At 50.5% G+C, this 20,145-nt stretch overlaps 1 protein-coding gene across 3 annotated transcripts; it reads right to left on the bottom strand.

Moving 5' to 3' along the window:
* Nucleotides 1-916: 916 nt before the first annotated feature.
* EDC4 (enhancer of mRNA decapping 4) lies at nucleotides 917-19,581 on the bottom strand. 3 transcript variants are annotated; one of them, XM_072636114.1, is made up of 29 exons: nucleotides 19,289-19,581; nucleotides 15,668-15,824; nucleotides 14,278-14,389; nucleotides 13,436-13,535; nucleotides 12,706-12,895; nucleotides 12,344-12,491; nucleotides 11,657-11,761; nucleotides 10,477-10,586; nucleotides 10,265-10,348; nucleotides 9,945-10,040; nucleotides 9,753-9,855; nucleotides 9,485-9,665; nucleotides 9,262-9,334; nucleotides 9,041-9,132; nucleotides 8,729-8,925; nucleotides 8,477-8,565; nucleotides 8,223-8,376; nucleotides 7,706-8,139; nucleotides 7,475-7,576; nucleotides 7,128-7,280; nucleotides 6,960-6,996; nucleotides 6,553-6,730; nucleotides 5,962-6,117; nucleotides 5,694-5,809; nucleotides 5,406-5,571; nucleotides 5,046-5,232; nucleotides 2,345-2,564; nucleotides 1,826-1,989; nucleotides 917-1,562 (listed from the first exon to the last, which is right to left on the bottom strand). In XM_072636114.1, exons 1-29 carry the CDS (start codon nucleotides 19,371-19,373, stop codon nucleotides 1,370-1,372), a joined length of 4,182 nt encoding a protein of 1,393 aa, XP_072492215.1. In that variant the 5' UTR covers nucleotides 19,374-19,581; the 3' UTR covers nucleotides 917-1,369. The 3 variants fall into 3 exon arrangements, with proteins under 3 accessions (XP_072492215.1, XP_072492214.1, XP_072492216.1); XM_072636113.1 differs by having other exon boundaries at nucleotides 9,945-10,058; nucleotides 19,289-19,486; XM_072636115.1 differs by having other exon boundaries at nucleotides 7,706-8,100; nucleotides 9,945-10,058; nucleotides 19,289-19,486.
* Nucleotides 19,582-20,145: the final 564 nt, after the last annotated feature.

The following is a 20,145-nucleotide window of genomic DNA, read 5'->3' as shown; positions in this document are numbered from 1 at the left end:
CCAGGCAGCCTCAGCACCACCCCAAGATACCAGTACTGCTGCTCCACCCCGCCAGGGATGTCAATGGGGAGGGGGACCCCCAACCCCATAGATAACAATACTGTCCCCACGGGATGCCCATTCTGCTCCCCTCCTCCCCCAGACCCACTCCTGGCCCCACACGATGTCAATTTTGCTGCCCCCCCCCAGCCCCACAGATTATCAATGTACCTCCCCTCCCCCCAGGTGTGTCAATTCTGTTCCCCCCACCCCGGCCCCACAGATGTCAATATTGTCTCCCACCTGCTGGCCTCCACTGACAATCAATTCTGCCCCCCTCTGGCAGGACAGGATGTTTCCGCCGGCCCATCATTCCATCTCCATAGGATGTCAATGCCACCACCCCCCTTGTCCACAGAAAACTGAGAGCCTTAAATTAAGTGCAGGGGAGCTCAACATGGGCATGAGGATTTGCTAGAAAATCAGAGACAGGAGCAGGGGGTGGCTGCCCCAGCAGATTGGAAAATAGGGCAAAGGTGCCCTAGGTTCACCCTGCTGCTAACTAGCAGACACCAGATACAAGAGGCTGGCCACGCACATCAAGAGGACGACCACACACATCAAGAAGACCAAATTCTCTTATGAAAAGAAAGATATGTCTTCTAAACATCTCCCAGGAAGTGCTAGTGTTCCAAATGGTGTATGTACACTAGCAGGTTCAGCTGGGGTAGGGGGTAGTGTGGAAAACAAAGGGAAGGAAGATCCAAGTCCAAGATAGTAGAGGAGAGAGAAGGGAGGGTGGAGATAGCACTTTAGTAACACTGGCTCTGGGAGAGCTCCAGGTCCCTTCCTACCTCAGTTAGCTCTTTAAGAAACCTGTGTTTGGCCTATAGGGCTAAAGCATAGCAAGGAGAGAAACAGGACATTCTAGCACAGGTTTTATCTAAAAAGCATTTAATTGAATTTTTGTTCAATGTTTCTCAAAAACAGAAAGATCCAAATTGGAGGTAAAAAGGAACGTGTAAAATTCAACTCAAGTTATAATAGTTGAATCTGGAAACATGCTCCCTAATTGATGGAGCCTGGAGCGGGGGGCATGCCCAGATTCCCCAGCCTCCCTAGTCAGAGCTGGAAACCACAGCCCCTTCAGCATGAAGAGTCAATCTGAGGGAAAAGGAGGGAGACCTCTTCTGCTCCAGAGGCATCACCAGAGCTGATCCCCCAAGGTCAGTTATGGTCCTCTGACAGACAAGGGGCAAGGAGGGGCTGGCAAAGTTCTGGCTTTGGACTTTTCTTTATCAACAAGTCCCCAAGGCCTGGAGTCATCATAGTTAAGTACTACAACCCCTCCTTCCTCCTCTTCTGGGTCACCTAAGGTGCCTGTGTCCACCTAGTTGAGGCCAGGGACAGCCAGGCCCTGCAGCATGATGGTGAGACGCCGGGCGGACTTGCTGAGTGAGTTGTGGGGCTCAGCCTGTAGGAACTGAAATAGCTTCTGCCGCACCTGGGCCATGACTGAGCCCATATGGTCCCTGGTGATGGGGTCACTATGGTCCAGATGCATCACAGCTTCCTCCAAGTAGCTATGGGTGAAGAAGAGAGGCTGGAGTCAGAGGTAAGGAAGGCTCCACTTGGCAGCTTGTGGCCTCTGGGATCTCCTATGTTTGATGAAGGGAGTATTCTAACCTTCTGTGAGCTGTCAGGTCCCCTGTGCTGCGGACAGGGGAGGTGGAAGTCCACAGGCACATTAACCTTTGCTACAGATTCCCTAGTTGGTTCCTGGGGCAAGGTGAGGAGCACAGTCCACTGTGTTCCTGATGGAGTGCCCTGCTACGCCCACACTGACCTGAATTTGAGCTCTGTGCGGGTTCCCAGGTCGGAGGAGAGCTGCTGGATGAGGGAAAGCAGGACAGGCTGGGACAGGGGACAAGGTGGCTGGCCAAATACCTGCTGTGGGTCTACAGTCTCACACACAAAGAGCACCAGGTTCAGGTCAGCTGCTGTCAGGGCCTGAGGAGACAGGGTGGATGGTGAGAAGAGATGAGGGGAAAAATTCTGAGAGGACACATGAAGGAAGACATTCGAGGGCAGAACACTGGAATAGGAATAAAGGATCAGGGAGTATCTGGAGATGAGGGAGAGCAGGGAGGTGGTGAAAGAGGCAGGTAAAGCAGTGAGTGGAGAGGCAGAAGTGAGGAGAAAGGGAACTGAGTTAACAAGGGAGAAGAAAGAGGGAGGGCAGGGATGTGTGCGCACACACAGGAGAGGATACAGGACCAGGAAAGTGCTGAGGCTCCGAGCTAGCACAGGTCTGCCTGCTCCCCCTGCTGGCACACTGCAGCACAGTCTCCAGCCAGGAACATACCTGTTGGAAAGCCTGGTTGAGGTGGCCCTGCTGGAGCATCTGCAAGATATGTGCCTGCTGGGCCTGGCAGTCAAGGTGGGCAGCTGGGATGGGTGTGCCAGCAGCAGAGCGCATTGCTTGCATGATGCTGGAAGTGACTGCCGCCTGCTGCTCCTTCATGGCCAGGCTTACCTCCCCCTTGATGATGCGCTGAACCTGAGAGAGGATCGACTCCTGCATGCTGGGTGAGGAGAAGACAGGCGGAAAATGAAGGCATAGACTCAGGCTACTTACAGTGACCCATAGAATGTCAGCATGAACAGCCTTTAATACTGTTCAGTTTGTATGCCCAAAGGGCTATACAAATGTGCATTTCCTTTGACCCCACAAGAACACTTCTAGGACTGTATCCCAATAAGATAATGCAAATGGGAAAAGGATCCACATGTACAAAAATGTTTATAGCAGCTCTTTTTGTGATGGCAAAGAATTGGAAATTGAGGGGATGCCCATCCATTGGGGAATGGCTGAACAAATGGTGGCATATAAATATAATGGAATACTATTGTGCTATAAGTAATGATGAGCAGGTAGACTTCAGGAAAACCTGGAAAGACTTGCATGAACTGATGCTGAGTGAAGCGACCAGAACTAGGAGAACACTGTATGACAATGTTGTAACATTGTAACACGACAGCAACAGTATTCGATGACCAACTCTGACAGACTTTTCTCAGCAATGCAATGATCTAAAACAATTCCAAAAGACTCAAGATGGAAAATGCTGTCTACATGTGGAGAAGGAATTATGGGACCTGAATGCAGATCGAAGCATATTGTTTATCCTTTCTTTTTTTTGTTTCTTCTTTCTTGTGATTTCTCCCATTGGTTCTAATTCTTCTTTATATATTACGTGCCGTCTTGGGGTAGTTGGAGGGGAGAGATGGGGAGAAAACTTGGAACTCATAATCTTATGGAAGTGAATTTTGAAAATTAAAAAAAAAAAGACTGTCCAGTACAAATTTCAATTGCACAAAATTAAAAAGTTTTTATGTAAACAAAATCAATGCAACTGAAAATTGAAGGGAAAGTTTGGAAAAAAATCTTTGCAACAAGTTTCTCTCATAAAGGTCTCATTTCCAAGATGTATAAAGAACAGATTCAAATTTTTAAGAATAAGAGCCTTTCCCCAATGATAAAAGGTAAAATGGAATAATAAAAATAAGAATTTTTTGGAGCAAAAAATCTAAATTATTAACAGCAAAATGAAAAAACTGCTCCAGATCACTAATAATTAGAGAAACCTCCATCAAAATAACTGAGAGGTTCTACCTCATACCCATCAGATTGTCAAAAATAATTAAGAAAAAAAGAAAATGACAAATACTAGTGGGACGATAGGAGAATAGGCATATTAATGAATGCAATGTTGACAAAAAGTTACTAAGTGATGCGAAGTCTTCGATTCAGAGACGCCAGGCTTACAACCCAAAGAGATCAAAGAAAAAAGAAAAGGATTCATCTGTACGAAAATATTTATAGCAGCTCTTTTTGTGGAATTGGAAACTGAGGGGATGCCCACCAACTGGGGAATGGCTGAACAAGCTCTGGTTACACAGATGTGATGGAATACTATTGTGCTATAAGAAATGATATGAACTAACAAAAGCATAAAGACAAATAACTCTCACAAACTTAAGACTTCTGGCCAATGAAAAGACCCAGCACAGTTCCAGAGGATCACTGAAGAACTATGCTAGATGTAGAAAGAAAAATACACTTTCGGATATGGTTAATGTAAGTAATCTGTTTTGTTTGACTATATGTATTTGTTCAAGAATTTTGGATTTTGGATTTTTTTTTTTAAACTGGAGGCCAAGGTAGAGGTAGGAGGAAAAGAAATTAAATGCTTTGTGTAGAACCCATATAAGACTGCATGTCATCTTGGGGAGGGAGAAGAGAGGGAGAGGGAAAAAATTTAGAATTTATGAAAGTGATTGTTGAAAACTGAAAACAAATTAATAAATCTGGAACAAAACCAAAAAAAAAGAAACAAGAAAAATTAAATGCTTGTTAAATGAGAAAAAAATAAGAGTTAAAAAGATTTAGCCTAAACTTCTCATTTTACAAGGGAAAGGGGGAAAGGGAAGGAGAATTTATTAAGTGATTAATTTACTATGTACCATGCACTGTGCTAATAAGCACTTTATGAATATTATCTCACTTGATCTTTACAACAACTTAGGGAAGTAGGTGCTATTAATATCCTCATTTTATAGTTAAGGAAACTGAGGCAGCCAGAGGTTAAGTGACTTGCCCAGGTTCATACAGGTAGTAAGCAGCTGAGGATGAATTTGAATTTAGGGTCTCCTTGACTCCAGACCCAGTGCTCCAACCAGTGGGTCACTATCTGCCTCTGGAAACCTAAGAAAACTGAGACCCAGAGAGGGGACATGGCAAGTGCCCAAAATGATCCAGAGTTGGTAGAGGAACAAATGCAAATTTTGCTTCCTATCATGCACAACAGACCCCTGGGCTGGCCCCTCCCCTGGTGCCCAGGATCTATAGACTAGCTGAGTGACTTTGGGCAAATTCTTCTACTTGCAGGTCCCCTCAGGCCCCATCTAGACCTCATTCTTTGCACCATGCCTGTGGGTCACTGAACAATACAACCTTAGAGCCCCCTTCTCCTCCTCTGTGGGGGCTCCTGTCCCTGACTCACTTGCTCACAGCAATGTGGAGCTGGTGCTGGACCTCGGCCCGTACACTGCTGCTCACAGTGGCTGCCATCTGCTCTGTGGCACTCTGCAAGGTGCCCACCAACCCTCGAAGCTGCACCAGCACTGGCTCTCGCGCTTCCTGCTCTCTCACCTTCCGACTCTTCATGTGGTTCTCTAACTGCTGCAGGTCTGAAATTGAAGAGGACAAGAAGGATGGAGAGGGAGTTTGGTTATCACCAAGACGCCAGACTACGAGGACACAGATTCTGAATGGGGCACCATGACTGAAGGTGAAAGGGTCCAGGAGCTGCCCCGCAGAGCAGAGGGGCAGGCTTGGCAGGGAAGGTGAGGCCTTCACTCACATTCCTGGGTCCCCAGCTTGAAGCTGTCATTGATCTGCTGGAACATGGCCTGGCAGCTCTTCTCAAAAGTGGGCAGCACTATGCTCTGGAAGGCCTCTCGGTAGGCTGCCTGCATGGGCCCCTGTAGCGTGTCTGCTGCCGCACGGGCAATTGTGTCAGTCAAATTCTGGTGAAAGTGATGAAGAGCAAGCGGCAGCACATGAATTATTCTATGAGGAGAAACAAGCTCCCGACCTCCACCTGCAGATTCACTGGATGTTCTAAGAACCCCTGGGACAGGCTCCACACCTTGGACTTGACCAGCTTGGTGACATTCTCCTTGAGGGTGCCTTCTACTGCTGTCAGCTTGGCTGCCACAGTGCTGCTCAGCTGGCTCGTCACTGGTTCCAAGCTTTTGGAGACGCCTGTGCCAGAGCAGAAACAGCAAAGGGATAGTGTGGGCTGGGGCACTGGACTGAGCTGGTAGGCTAGGCAGGAAAAGAGGGGCTCCAGGGTTGCTAAGTTCTTTTGCCCCTATACCTCCCTCTTTGATGCCCACAAACACCATTGTACTCACACTGAGGAATCGTTTTCTTCATCTCCTCTCTAACCGTGCGCTCCAGCCGGCCTGCCACAGCTGAGGACAGAGCCTGAGACAACTGCTGTGACAAGTGTTCCTGCAGCTGTCCGCTGCGCTGCTGCCCCTCAGCCAGGGCCCGCTCTAACCGTCTCTCTAAATTGCTGGCTAAGGATCTGAGTAGGCCCAACAGTGGCCAAGCAACTTCCAAGCAACTTCCACCACCATCCCTCCACATGCCTCTAGTAGAGACTGTGGAAGAAGCCCACAGGGTCTCCTAAAACATTCTAAGCAAGCATGAGCTTTAAGCCTTTGGACATTCCCCAAATAACCCAGGGCTGTATGTAATGCACAGATAATTGTTCCCATTTTACAAAGGAGAAGAACTGAGGTGCAGAGAATCAAAATGACTCGCCTTGAGTGTCACAGCTGGGAGCCAAAGCTAAGTATCCAGAGTGCACATCCAAGCTCTTTCTTTGCCATGACCACACTGGCAGTTCCTAGAAGAAGCCCCTCACCTGGCACCTGCAAGTATGCAGACAGATGACCCCTTCCACTGGCCCCAAAGCCTAGAGCCTGCCCCAAGGATACGCTCGTGTTCTTGTCGAGACTCCAGGACTCTTTCCACATGGCCCATGATGGAGCTCTGCACGGAGTCCAGCTGGTCTGTCAGTCGCTGTAGTAGCTCGGCATGACTCTGCCGCAGCTCAGCAAGCTCCCGCTGCTGCCCTCGAACCAGGGCCAACCACTCTTCAGGAGGTTCTGCTGCCTGGTATGGGGACATGCATATCACCCTAGGATGAAGGTACCAGGCCCTCTTCTTCCTGCTTTGCTTCAGGCATGACCCAGAATGTCTCTGAATCCTGCCCTGCTTGGAAGGCAGCCTTCTGAGATGTCCCGGGGAGAGAGAAGTCTTGGTCTGAGGAGCTACCCAGATAGGCAGGGAAGGAGAGAAAAAGACCTAGGGAGAGGAATGCCTGGGGGAACTCTGAGCTCACCTGGTGTTCTACCAGCCAGGGGCCTTGCGCCAAATCCCTGCAACAAGAAAAGAGTCTGATGAGACCTGATCACAGGGGACCTCCAGGAGGTGGAAACCAGGGAAAAGTAGGGAAGAGGCCAGGGCAATGGCCAATGACCCCACCCGGCTGCCCTATGGCTCCACCTACCCATCATCCTTCTTGCCCTTTCTCTTCAGCTTAGGTGAGGCCCTGGGAGACCCCTTGGTTTTCCAGTCCTTCACTGGCAGTCGTGGGGCTGTTGCCTTGGCGACAAAGCCACCTGAGGTTGAGGCCAAGCTGGCCACCTCATCATCATGGTCACTGTTGAGGTAGGAGAAGGCAATTAACACCACCCTCTTCTGCACCTCCTTGTTCACACTGCCCAACATCACCCACAGAAAAGATGGATATGGTCACCACAGAGGCGAGTCAAGACACAGCAGCCCAGGGGCCCTGAGCTAGGTCACTGTAGGGATGGCCAGGGAGAGGGCGAGTGGTGGGGGAGAGGGTGGCACCTCTGTTCAGCACTGGCATCTTGACTGTCCTGTTGCAGCAGATGGTAGGCATGTCTGTGGTAGGAAGAGCCTTTGTGCTTCTCTTGAACGTCATCCCTGGGACTGTGTGGGAAGTTGAGGGGGAGGGAGGACATGTTTAAAAAGGCCAGAGAGCAAAGGATCACCCCACGCCCCTCCTACACCTGTGGAGCTAGAGGGGAGGGAGACAGGGCAGAGCAGGCAGGACCTTACCTGTCGGCCAGGCTGTTGCGGGTTTCCCGGGTGATATCAGGGGCGGCAGGCCAGGCCTTGCTGTCTGCAGCGCCGGACTCCTGGCTCAATGCTGTCTCCAGCAGGGAAGGTGTGCTCCGCTTCTCGCCCTCCCCAGGACTCCCATCCAGGCTGTGCTGGGGGCCATGCTCGGGGCCGGGCCGGGGCCGGGGAGACAGCAGGTGGAGGGCCGAGGCAGCAGATGCCATGCTGTCAGGCTCAAGGCCCTCTGGAGCGGTGGTGCCAAACCCTCGGGGGAGAGCCTCTGAGGCAATCTCAGGGATGTCCTGGGATAGGGCTGTGGAGGCTGAGGAGATGACGTCGGGGGAGCGGGCCCGGGTCGGAGAGGCCTGTGGCACCACTAGGGGCTCTACCTCCTGCAGCTCCAGGGACAGTGATGAGTTCCCTTGTGGGACCTGCTCAAAGAGCTCCCACTTAACCACTGCCCGTCTCCCTCCTGACCCCCATTCATTCCACTTCCCAGAAGGTGCTCACCCACCTGGCTGGGCCCCTTGGTAGCTAGTTTATCAGAGAGGCCTGGTATGAGGACGCTGTGGCCACGGGGACTAGCCTGAAGGCTGCTACTGCTACTGCTCAGGGTCAGACTGCTGTCTAGCTGCAGCTTGGGGCTCAGAGTCAGCTCCTCAGGTGGCCTGGGTTAGGGGAAAAAGGCTGATGCTGTAGAGAAGTCCTCTAACCCTTAACTCTTGATCCCTTAATGGCCTTTTGCAAGTCTGGGATCCTCCTTCTTACCTGGGCATGGTCGTGTCTGTGGCCGAGGTGGTATTCAAGGATGTCACAGCTGTTAAAGAACTCCCACTGCTTCCAGGGGACACTGTGATCTACAGGGAAACGACATGAGGAGGGTGGCACAGCTGACCTGACAACCCACAGGCCAAGAAGGGTCCAGAGCTCTGTAACCTTGGACAAGTTACTCATCTTTCCTGGGTCTGAGTCTCTTTACCCTTGTGATGAAGGCAGCCCCTCCCTCTACCCAGGCTATACCTGCTGCAGAGAGGCACTCGGAGTCATGAAGGCATCAGGAGTCATAAGCTTGGGCTTGGCCTCATTAGTCAGGCTGAGAAAGTCGGAAGGGACAGGCAGGTCAGCAATGCGCCGAAGGTCAGGCTGAGAGCCCTGGCCAGAACCCTGGCCAGAGGCCAGACTCTCTGAGTTCAGTTCTGGCAGGTGCTCTCCAAACCCTGAGGGAGGAAAAGAGCATCCCTGAGACTTGACCCCTTTAGAGAAAGACAGAAAACAAAGTTGGACCCCTTCCCCTTTTGCTCTGCCATAAGGATTCTGAGCCCCACCACTCACCAAAGTCTTCTCGGGCCGAGTGGGAAGGGAGTGGGGCCACCACATCAGGGCTCTGCTGGGGTTGGAAGCGTATCTGGACATCCTGCAGGGCCCTGTGTCAGGGAAAGAAAACTCAGTGCTCCTCTACATGAGCCTCTGGGCTCACAAAGACCCCAGGTGCTGGGGGGCTCACAGTCCCTCAGCTGAGATGGACCCAAAGGTTACTGGGGGGAAAGGCTTACTTGGTGTGGACACAGAAGAGCTTGATAAGGACACCAGCTGCTGACTCCACTGCCCCAGCACCATGGGAACCCTCTGTAAAGACAGCGACATGGCCTCAGGGGCAGCCCCTTTTCCCCTCCCATTTCTGTGGCTCCCAGAGCCGAGTTGGAGCAATTGATTTGCCTCAGTGGGAGTGGGAGGGTGGGGGAGAACAGGAGGGGTAATATGTTAAATTAGTCTCACCTGTACTCAAACTATCACCCTCCTCCTCAGCTGGGAGAACCTCAGTGTGCCGAAGTCGACAGCGGCTCACCACCTGGATGCCAAAGCTCAGCACTGGGTGAGTGAGCAGGAACTCAGAAATGGAGCTGAAGTAGGCCCTACCCTCCTCCTGGTTCTGCAGCAGCTCCATCACATACAGCACCTGTGCATGGGATCCAAGGGAGGGCTCAGACTGTGTTAGATCCATCTAACTCTTGGGTAAGCCCTATCTTCCACAGCTATCTCCTACCTTTCTCTGGACATCACTGAGGATCAGGTATTCAGCTGAAAGGTCCAGGCAGGCCTTGAGGCTGGGAGGCACACTCACTGAGCTAAATATGTCTGGACAAAAGCTAAGGGGATACAGAGGAGACAGGCATTAGTGCAAAGGGAGCCTCCAGAATGGCACCTTTTCCCTGCCTCTGGCCCAGACCTCACTCACCGGATGGTCTGCAAGCAGGTCCATGACACTGTGCACCACATCTTCAGCTCCCGGTTCTGGTCAGCTCCTGTGATGAGGAACCTCCAGAAGGGGACTCTGCGAAACAAGGAGGAGCTTGGGGGTGGGGTGGGGGAGTGGGCATGGGCTCGTGGGGCCTTATTTGCCATTCCCCACCTGCCCTCCTCCACTGGTGATCTCTCCCTCTCCTCTGCTCCATGGGGCTCACTCTACGACCACCCTCCCCCACTCACCCCCAATATTCCTGACCTGAACCTTCTGGGGGGCCCCAAAGTAAAGGGAGAGGGAGGGGGCAGGCTCACTCAGGGTCTTGTTTCTTGTGGTTGTCACAGAACAGGAGGCAGGACAGAGGCCTGCCATCATGAGGTTTCCATTCATGAAGACATCTGCAATGAAAATCGTGGGAAGATGGTCCTGGTACACAGGTTGTCATCAGCACCACAGAAGTTGACGTACCCAGCCTGAAGCCAGTCTCTAATACCAATCCACTTCCATCTCCCCAGACTTGCCTTACCTTGGCTCATCTTGGCCCTCTATATAGATCTGCCAGAACTTAACAAAGCCATCATGACTTGCAGTGGCTAAAACAGTCCCATCGGGGGAGAGAGCTCCTTCACTCAGGCACTAGGAGGAAAAAGACCCAACCACTTACTATCCAACCCCAGGAACCAAGAGGAGAAGGGAATAATCAACAGTCATCATCAGCATAGATTCTGCACTGTGCTGGACACGCAGCACCAGGAGACACATTACAGCATAGAAGAAAAACATGTATTTCATGGATCGTTTGTTAGGACAGAATCTGGACATACACATGTAGACATGTATGCATAACCAACAATAAATTCTGAGAGGAGAATGCCTGCAGTTGGGATGAGTAATTAGGAGTCCCAGGTTCTTCCTGGGTGAGGCATCATTTTCATATTCTCCTTAAAGACATTTTACTCTAATGAGGTACAGATTATGTTTTTAAAGTGTGCTCCCTTTAAGAGGCCAAGGGCAGAGCTGAAATTCAACACTTTTCTTAATAACTTAAATGACATATGGATAAAGGCGTGACTATCAAACTTACTGAAGGAAAAAACTACAGCCCACACCCTGGAAGACAAGTCAGGATCCAAACTAATCTCTGTAGTCTCAAAAACCAATCTGACTTTAATAAGATTAAATTTTAAAGGGATGCATGTAAAATACCACACTTGGGTTTTAGGAATCAAGCACACAGATATGGGAGACATGGTTAGACAACAGTTCCTGTGGAAAAAACTGGATCAGTAGTGAGGGGTGGAAGGATCCCAAGTCCAATGAGCAAGTGTCCTGAAGGAGATGTAAGCACTCTCTTGAACACTGTTCTGGTCAGAGCACTGATAGTGTTATGGTCACTGAATTCTGGAAGGACTCTTAGAGTTGCTCATTTCTAACAGTTTCCTATTTTTGAATTCCAACCATATAATACAATGTTATAATACAATGTCTGAAACATGGCAAACACTTCAGTGCTTGGTGATCAATAGAATGGACTCCTGCACAGGTAAAAGTCATACCACACGACCTCGGAAAATCTACATTTCTAAAACTACCTGGCATTTCTGGGCTCTGTTCCCAACATGTGGGTTTGTTGGTCCATGACTGAATAAAGGTGACAGAGGCTCTGTACCTCCCAGCTCCCCTGGAAAAGGGTCCCAACTGCTCACCGTGCTATGGCCCTTCACCACAATGAAGCCTTCCTTGATGTGGTTGACATCCACAGGCCAGGAGCTGTTGTTAGCTCGGAGGATGTCCAGATCCCACACCTCAGCCTAAGCAAAGGAAGAATGAGGTGAACCATCAGAGAAAAGGGAAGCTTCAAGCCTAGAAGCCAGGGATGGCTAGAACATCCTGTAGGTTGTTTCAGAGAACTCCAAGGCTGTCAGCCTGGTATGAGAGAGAGGAGAGAGGTAAGAAGGGAGAGAGACATGGAGAAGGATAAGAAGAGGGAAAGAGAGGGGGAAGGGATAGACAAAGAATGGGGAAAGAAGAGGAAAAGAAAGAGACAGAGACAGAGACAGAGAGACACTGGTTCTATACACAAGCACTAGCTCTCCAGCTCTGGAGTGACAGGGTGGGGCAAGAAAGATTATGGTCACTGAGACAAGTCCTGAAGTTCCCAAATCCAGCAGAAAAAATAAAACAATCATTTGGGTTTCCTGATACCTAAACAACAGAATTGGAAAGAGGCAATTAGATGTGCTTGGCCGCTGGGAATTTCTAAGAAAGGCTGCTTTAGTCTTTTACTAATCCCTTCATGCTGATAGGGGGTTCTTCCTCATCAGCAAATCTTCTCTCTCCCCCTCTCCCTACCCCAGCTGGCCTATAGGCTCCTCCCAGTCCTTGCCCCTTACCCTGTCTTCATGTAGCAGGGCCAGAGTCTGGCTGCCCTCCTCACTGCTTTCCTCATTCTCCTCTGGGATATAAGGACACCAGATGATCCTTCGAAAGTGATTCAATGGTGTGCCCTCTGAACGCTTAATGTTCACCACAATCTCCTCTCTGGAACAAAGCTAAGGGCCTGGCAGGTTCCTGGCTTTCCCCTTCCCTAACTCCTCTGAAGAGGTCTGAGCCCCTGGTTGTTCCCACCACCTTCAACACTAAGCCCAACAGGCAGAACCCAGGAGGGTGGGAGCTCCCCAGAGAGCGATAGCACATTATGAAGGAATCCTGCCGAGTGCCCCCAGCAGACCCCCACCCACCCAAGGAAGGATACTGGATCTTGTTGTTCTCCATGGCCAGCCGCCACACAAAAAGGCTGCCTGACTCATCCAGGCAGGCCAACTGCGGGGAGTTGAGGTGAGCGAAGGCCAAGTCAGCCACGCTTCCCGTGAAGCCCTTCAGCAGCGTTCGCTCTGCTGTGCTGACGCTGATCACCCGCACCATGGCCGAGCCATTGCTGGCACCTACGGACATCAAAGGGCGTAACTCCTGGCCAGGCCCCACAAGCACCCTCCAATGCTCCCCCAGCACAGGGCCCAAAGATGAATGGCACCAGTCACAGCCTGCTTCCGACCTCCCTCTGTCTAACTCCCAACTCTGCAGGTCCCCAGCAAACACCCCACAGTCTTGTGAAGAGCCATCCCTCTGACCCAACCACAGGGCTCTAGTCTGCCCACTCACCAATGATCCCCTGCCCCTGCCATCCCAGACAATTCCTCCACTGTGTCCTAAAAGGTCAGAGCTGGGATGGGGGGACAGAGCTTGGGTGTTTCCTGCAGTCAATTGCTTTTCTCATACTAAGGAATCTGCTTTGGGCAAGCAACAGCCTTACTTCCCAGGCAGGGGAAATTAAAGTCTCAGAGGGGGTTGCTTAGGGGCCTAGGGCCTAAGAAAAGAGTCCAAGTGACCTGCCTCAGTGCTGCCAGATCCCAGGAGAACCTGGTAAGAAGGCTGGGGAAAATTCTTGCTAAGAAAGTCTCTGGTCCCAAGGAGCAGCAGCTCACCTCTGATGGCATATGCCAAAAAGGAATTAGACACAGCGATCAGGTTGCCATAATAGTATTTCTGTTCCCAGTCGTACTTGGCCACTGGCTGGATTTTTACCTGAGATCAAGAGTGAAAAATGTCCCAGGTCCTGAATAGTGACCTCCACAGAACTCATTTTCAGGCCACATCTCCCTCCCTCAATTCCACAAAGAAAACAGCGGCCCTCCCAGGCTCCAATCTTTGCCTCACTCCTCCTGTCTGCCTCTCCATGGCCACAAGGGCCCTGCAGGTTTCCAACATGTCCAAAGAGGTCAGAGGCAGGATGGAGGGAACAGAGGCTGACCAAATCCTGGGGAGGCTTTGGCCCTTCAACACCCCTACAGGGCCCTTTAATCCTGCAGAAGGGAAAGGAGATACCTCAAGTGAGAACCCAGGCACCCATCACCACTCAGGTTTCTTCACCTGAGGTTAGGCCTAGAGAAGAAGGGAAAGAGAGACAGGGAATGGCACTAGGGATGACCCAACAGGTGAGCCCCTCAGAAAAGATGGGAGAGCAGATAATGTTGGAAAGAGAGGGGCAGGTACGTGGTGCAGTGAATAGAGCACCAGTCTTGGGAGTCATGAGGATCTGAGTTCAAATCTGGCCTCAGACACCTGACACTTACTAGTTGTATGACCTTGGGCAAGTTACTTAACCCCAAATGCCTTGCCTTCCCCCTCAAAAAAAAAAAAAAAAGATGGAAAAGAAAGACTGGTGACACCATTCCAGCAGTTCTTACAGGAGGCGACCCAGTTGCCTCCGATACCCCCCAAGTCCCCCTCCTCAGTCCCTTTAGGGCTAAATGTCGCCGTTTTGTACCTTGTTGCTCCCCCGAGCCTTGCTAGAGATGTTGGAGTCACTGCTAGCCACTATTTCCACCTCCTTTGCTGAAATGCCAATGCAAGTGGAGCTGTCATCTCCAGAAAGGCATCTGGATAGGGAAAGACAAAGGAGAAGCCCATAGTTCTGTCTTGGACACCAAAACTCTCCAGTGTGTAGGGACATCTGTGAAGGGGGCTGAAGGCTTCCACCAAGAAAAGGAAGGCCAACCACTTAGCCTACCTCCCAGCTCTCCTCCCACCACCTGCAGGACCAGCTGCACTTGGGCTGGCCTCAAGGACTGCCCTAACTATTCCCCATTCCTCAGTGTGCCCTATATTCATTCACAACCCTACAGAGAAGGGGAGAAGGAGTCAGAGTTGACACATATCATCAATCCTACCGCCCGAATTTTACAGCTGAGGACAGAGAGTATGTGGACTTGGGCCATTAATGACAGAGCAGTAACTATAAGCTAGGTCTGATGCTCTAACTTACACTTGTGAAGTATTTTAAAGGGTTACAATGTACTTTTCCCAAAACAACCCTATTTTAGGCAGTACAAGTATTATTAACCCTATTCAGAGAAGAGGTAAGTGGCTCAAAGCAGTGGGGTAAAAACAGCTCCCACCTCCCAGGGCTGCTGTGAGAACTGAATGAGATAATATGGGTAAAGCACTCAGCACAGCACTGGCATACAGTAAGCGCCACGTAAATGCTGGCTATTCGTACATTTCTAGCATGCCATTAGTCATTCCATACTTGTATGGGACGGGTGCGGGGGTAGTTTACATATAAGGGATCTACTAGACAAAAGCTGTCCAGCAAACGCTGGCCCCAATACAAACAGCCCTCTTAAAAGGAGCTCTCTCTGAAAGAAAACAAACCCTGGCAAATGCCACTCTGGTCTTACTATGATGGCTAATGACGTCAGCATGCTACCAGAGGTCATGCTTAGGTTTTTATCCAAGTCAGACTTGGATAAGGGGAAAGGGGAAAGGTAGCCTAGATTTGGGTCCATATTGTACCCAAATTCTAGTTTGCACTAAATCCTAATATTCCTCCTAATTTTGTTGAAATACAAATGAAAATTTTAAACCTATGTTGATGCTATATTTTGTCCCCTCAATGCAGATAAGTGAATTCTCAAAGGATCCTACAGTTCAGATACAATTTAACTCTGTAATGAGGTTGTCATGTAACATAGTATAGTATAGCTGTCTGTAATGGTGTCACAGTCAACTACTGTCAGTTCCAAGAGGGAAAGAGAGTATTTCTTATCTAAGCTCGGTACACTCCACAGTGCCTAACCTAGGGCTCTGGACAAGGTATATGTTCCATCAATGTTTTTTGCATTGTGCTCCAATTCTGCATGGCCCAAAGCACTTACATGACCTGCTTCTCCTCCAGGCTGGCCAAGGGTGCTACACGGTGACTTGGTTTGGATAGTACAGTTGCATCACCAGAAGAAAGGGGGTCTGGCACCAAAAGTCCATTTAGATCTCCATTGTAGGAGCTGGATGTCCGCTGGCTTTCTGTGCCTGAGCCTAACGCCAGAGGAAAAGGAAGATATTGTTTGTCTCTTAACTGTTCTGAGTCCTAACCATCTCTGCCCCTCCCACCTGGATGCTTTGGTTCATGCTGCTTCCCTCTGTCCCCTACTTCAATCCCACCACCCTTTGAGAGCCAGCTGAAATGCCATCCCTTCCACAAAGCCCTTCCTCAGCCCCAAGTGATCTTGGGTCCTCTAAATCCCTATCGTGCTTCTTGTCTGTCCCACCACTCTCACTTTCCTGCCTGTGTTCTCATTTAGCTTTTCATGTAGTAATCTCTCCCTAAGGATTCTGTATGCTCCTTGAGGGCAGGGACAATGTCTCATACTCAGGATTACAAATGAGAGCAAACATTGAGAGATGTATGGGACAACAGAGATTATCTAACCCAACTCTCTTATTTTACACATAAAGAAAATGAATTTGCTCAAGGTTATATGATTTGCCCTTGGTCACACAGATTGTAAATGGCTCAGCTAAGATTCGAACCCAGGTCTTCTAACTCCAAATCCAGCACACAATTTTTACAATATGAGCTTTAAGCCTTCCCAGGAACACCTGTCTGGCACACAGTAGGCACTTGGAAAATATTTATCTATGTCAATTTAAAAAAGACTATGACAAGTAGACAAGTAACTGCTGTACTGGCTCCCTTGATAGATACTTGACCAAGTTAGTTATACTGTTGTTTTACTTTTCTTTAAGGACCACCCCGGAGGGGGGCAGCTATGGGTCTGAGGGCCTGGCTTTCTCCCCAACTGGGTTACCTGTTGCTGTGCTCTCCTTTCACAACTCTCCCTCCTAACATGTAAAACAAAAACAAAACCCCCAGCTCTCATGGAAATAGCATGAAGAAGGTTACCATGACTGAGAGAGTTCAAAAGAACTTAATTCTAGAACTAGAACAAGTTCTAGAACTAGAGTTCAGGAAGAAATCAGGAATGAATGTAGACAGGGAACAGAATGAGTTTCCTTGGGATAACACACAGGACCCAGTGAATGAGCAGCTCTGTGGCTGGCTATGGAAATGCACACACATGCATGGAAACTCTTGGGTAATTTGCCATGGCTGTTTCGTAGACATTAACCATCTCCAATAGCTCAGAGCCAGGTCAGGGACCCAGGGTGCCCAGGAGGCATTAGGCACCTGTTCACCTCATTTCAAAGGATAGAAGAAAAGGAAGTAAATGTCACCTATTTTCATGAATGGAGAATAACCCTAACCAGAATACTGCTTAGAACTTAACTGCAAAATGAAAGGGAAAAAAGCCTCAAAAGACAATAGGAGCCCTGAAGAGAAAGTCCTTGGCAGTAGGAGAGCGATTAAAGGTCGCTACTTCTAATTTCTTCTGTAGCAGAAAAGATAAAAAGGTCATACAGGATTTTGAGGGGATATGAGACTGGCTCCTCTGAAATCTTACTTGTGAACTCCTTTCATACAGTTGGAAGAAATGTTTACAGAGGGGCCTGTTGCTCTAACAACTGCCTGCCCCACACACCCAAACACCCAAACACAAAAGTTGGTTCCTTCTACAGAAACTCAAGTCTACCCACTGCAGGTAGTACCCAGGATAAACAACAGCCTACAGAGATGCAGGGGAGCCAGATCTGGGCTCTACAAAACCACCACAGGTATCAGCAGTACCCTATGTGAAAGCCAACCTACAATAACTAAGAAAAGTAAATCAAGCAAACTGAATGGGAGTGAGAGGGCTTCTGCTGGGCATTTTGTAGATCCTTCAGATAAGTAAAACCTTGGACCCCCTAGCAGAAAAGGAAAAAAAATACCTAACTAATCAAGAGGTGAAGCCAAAGCCAGACTTGTCAGCAATGCCTTCAGTGCTACTCAGGAGGAGTAGAGATACTAGAGATCCAAGCAGGTTCATCTCCAGGACTGCCTGGTCCCCCCACTAAGGCAAGGAAGAAATGCTCAACAGAGATCATCGGAGGGTATTAAGTGAGAAATGAGTATACTAAGTTAGCTGGTAGAGGAAGCGGGAAGACCCCGTGCCTAAGGTCCCTGCCTGACAAATAAAAGGGATTATTAGGCCTGACAGTGATTTCTGTCTGTGCCCTTCTAATCAGCTGGTCTGCAGAACCTGGAACAGTTTGCCCTTCATGCTTTGGCCACCTCCTGGTTAAAACTCAAGACTAATCTGTACAGTCTACCATCTCCCTTCCTCCATCTGCCTCAGTTGGCCTACATGAAACACAGGAGTGTTGTCTGTGGCTCCACAGGAAGAAATGAACACTTAAAGGGGATGGGAGGAGGGGGAGAGAGGAGAGAAAGGAGATGAAAAACTCCAGTTCAGTCTGCTTATCCATTTTTGGCTTCCCTGAACAGGCTGTCTTTTCAAAAAGGGAGAATGGGGGTGGAGATGGAATGGAATGCCTGCTAAGGACCACTAGGCCTTATGCTGCATAACCAACTCACATCAGATGTTCATACACAAAGTGGGTGAAGGATCCATATAGCTAGTTGCTCCAACATAAGGATGAAGCAGTATGGCCTAGAGCTGACCCTCAGAGGCCCAAGGATTATATGGACACAAGACAAACCTCTGAATAGCAGTGAGAAAGGAAAAGGCAGCAAAGGAATAAACTCCCCCAAGCTCCAAGGGCATCTATGACTCAGGAACTGCAAACTACTCAATAAAAGGTAACACTCCTCCTTTCCTCCACCTCCCCATAATGAATGAGAAGATCCTTTCAGTCTCCAGTGTTTTGCACACTGTAGGGACTTAATAAATGCTCTTTTATTCCATGTCATTGCATTCCCAGAGATGAGATGACTGGGATCAACTCTAGAAGGAGGCTGAGGAGACTGGAAGAAAAAACTAAGAGTTAGAGTCAAAAAGGCACCTTAAGAGATCATCTAATCCAGTACATTCATTTTTTAACAGATGAGAAACCCAGAGCCCGATTTTACAAATTTGTAGTATAACAGGAACTCATAGGCAGACGATGTTTTAATGTTGACAAAAGGCTTTTAATATCTATATATGACATTTCATCGTCTCCTCACCACTTTGGGAGGTAACTGGTTTGAGAAGTATCGTCCCCCTCCCCTTCTTCACGACTAGCAGGGATCTTAAGATCCCCAAGACACCCTCCTGGAGGGGGAGGGGGGCGGCGGGGTGTGTGGAAAGGGCCCTGGAATCCCCCAGCAGACCGGGGGGCTCGCTCCTGGAGGGCAGGCACGTCTCTCGGCCCTTCCTCGTATCCCCAGCCCTCGGCCCGGCGCCGGGCACACGGAGGGTGCTTCATCAAGGCTTACTGACCACGGCCTGGGAAGGCCCGGGCTGGCACCCTGGCCGGGTGACCTTGGCCTGGTCACTTGGCCGGGAGGGCCTCTGCTTCCCCACAGGTAAGACGGGACTTGGTCACATGGTCTCCAGGGTCCGGCCCCCCGGGGGCCGGCCTCGCCCCGCCCCTCCCCCCGGCCCGCGCCCCCTGACCTCCGGGCGGCCGGTCCAGCTTCAGGATGTCCCGCAGATGCTGCGTGGCGTCCTCGATGTCGATGCTGGTGCAGGAAGAGGCCATGGGGCCGGGCTGCGGGGCCTCGGCTCCGCGAGGGCGTCACCGACACCGTCACCGTCCGCTTCCTCCTCCTGCTTCACGTCCTCCCCACCGGGCCGGGCCGGGCCGGGCCGGACCGGGCCACGGGACCGCCGGCACTCCTCCTCCTCCCCCTCCTCTCCCCTCCGCAGCGGCGGCGCCGGCCAAGGCGGCTCCGTCCGTCCCCTCGCTCGCTAGCTCGCTCCCTCGGCGCTCCCTCCGCCCCGCCAACCCCACCAACCGCCTCCACTTCCGGTCCGCCGCGCGCCGTGCTCCCCCCACCGCCCTCGGAGCCCGCGCAGCCCCACGAAGGTTCCGGGCTGCGCAGGTTCCGGCTCCGCCGGGGTCCTGGGGAAGACGAGGACGGCGCTTGTTTCTCCCTCTCTCCTCTCAGAGAAGGCGCAGCCTCAGTCAAGTTAAAATGGCCCACCGCGGCATGACCGGGCCAGAAGGGTCCTTCAAGGGGCTCAAGGACACCCGGCTTGTCCAGGGGGAACAGCGTTGCCCTCGGGTTGGAGTCCTGGCCATGCTGACCTGCCCCTGCGATGTTGGGAGGCCACTTTTTCTCTGGACCTCAGTTTCCTCATCTGCAGGACTGGTGGTCACTGAATGGGGTCCTTGCCATGGCTTCTGGACAGAAAACGATCCCTCGGCTCAACCGCGGCAGTCCTGTCTGTCTCATGAAGGCCAGGGCAAAGGTTAGCCCTGGACCAACGGCTGACCCCCCAAATCGGAATGGTGTCTTTTAAAAGATCCC

Source organism: Notamacropus eugenii, chromosome 1 (assembly GCF_028372415.1).
Source record: "Notamacropus eugenii isolate mMacEug1 chromosome 1, mMacEug1.pri_v2, whole genome shotgun sequence".
NCBI lineage: Eukaryota > Metazoa > Chordata > Mammalia > Diprotodontia > Macropodidae > Notamacropus > Notamacropus eugenii.
This window is presented reverse-complemented; position numbering and strand designations above follow the sequence as displayed.

Coding starts and splice junctions, on each gene's coding strand:
- EDC4 (XM_072636113.1), bottom strand. CDS start 19,373: ATGGCCTCTTCCTGCACCAGCATCGACATCGAGGACGCCACGCAGCAT. Junction 11,762..12,343: donor CCCTGCTACATGAAGACAGG/GTAAGGGGCAAG, acceptor TCCTTTGCTTAG/GCTGAGGTGTGGGATCTGGA. Junction 8,566..8,728: donor CGAGTGCCTCTCTGCAGCAG/GTATAGCCTGGG, acceptor GTTTCCCTGTAG/ATCACAGTGTCCCCTGGAAG.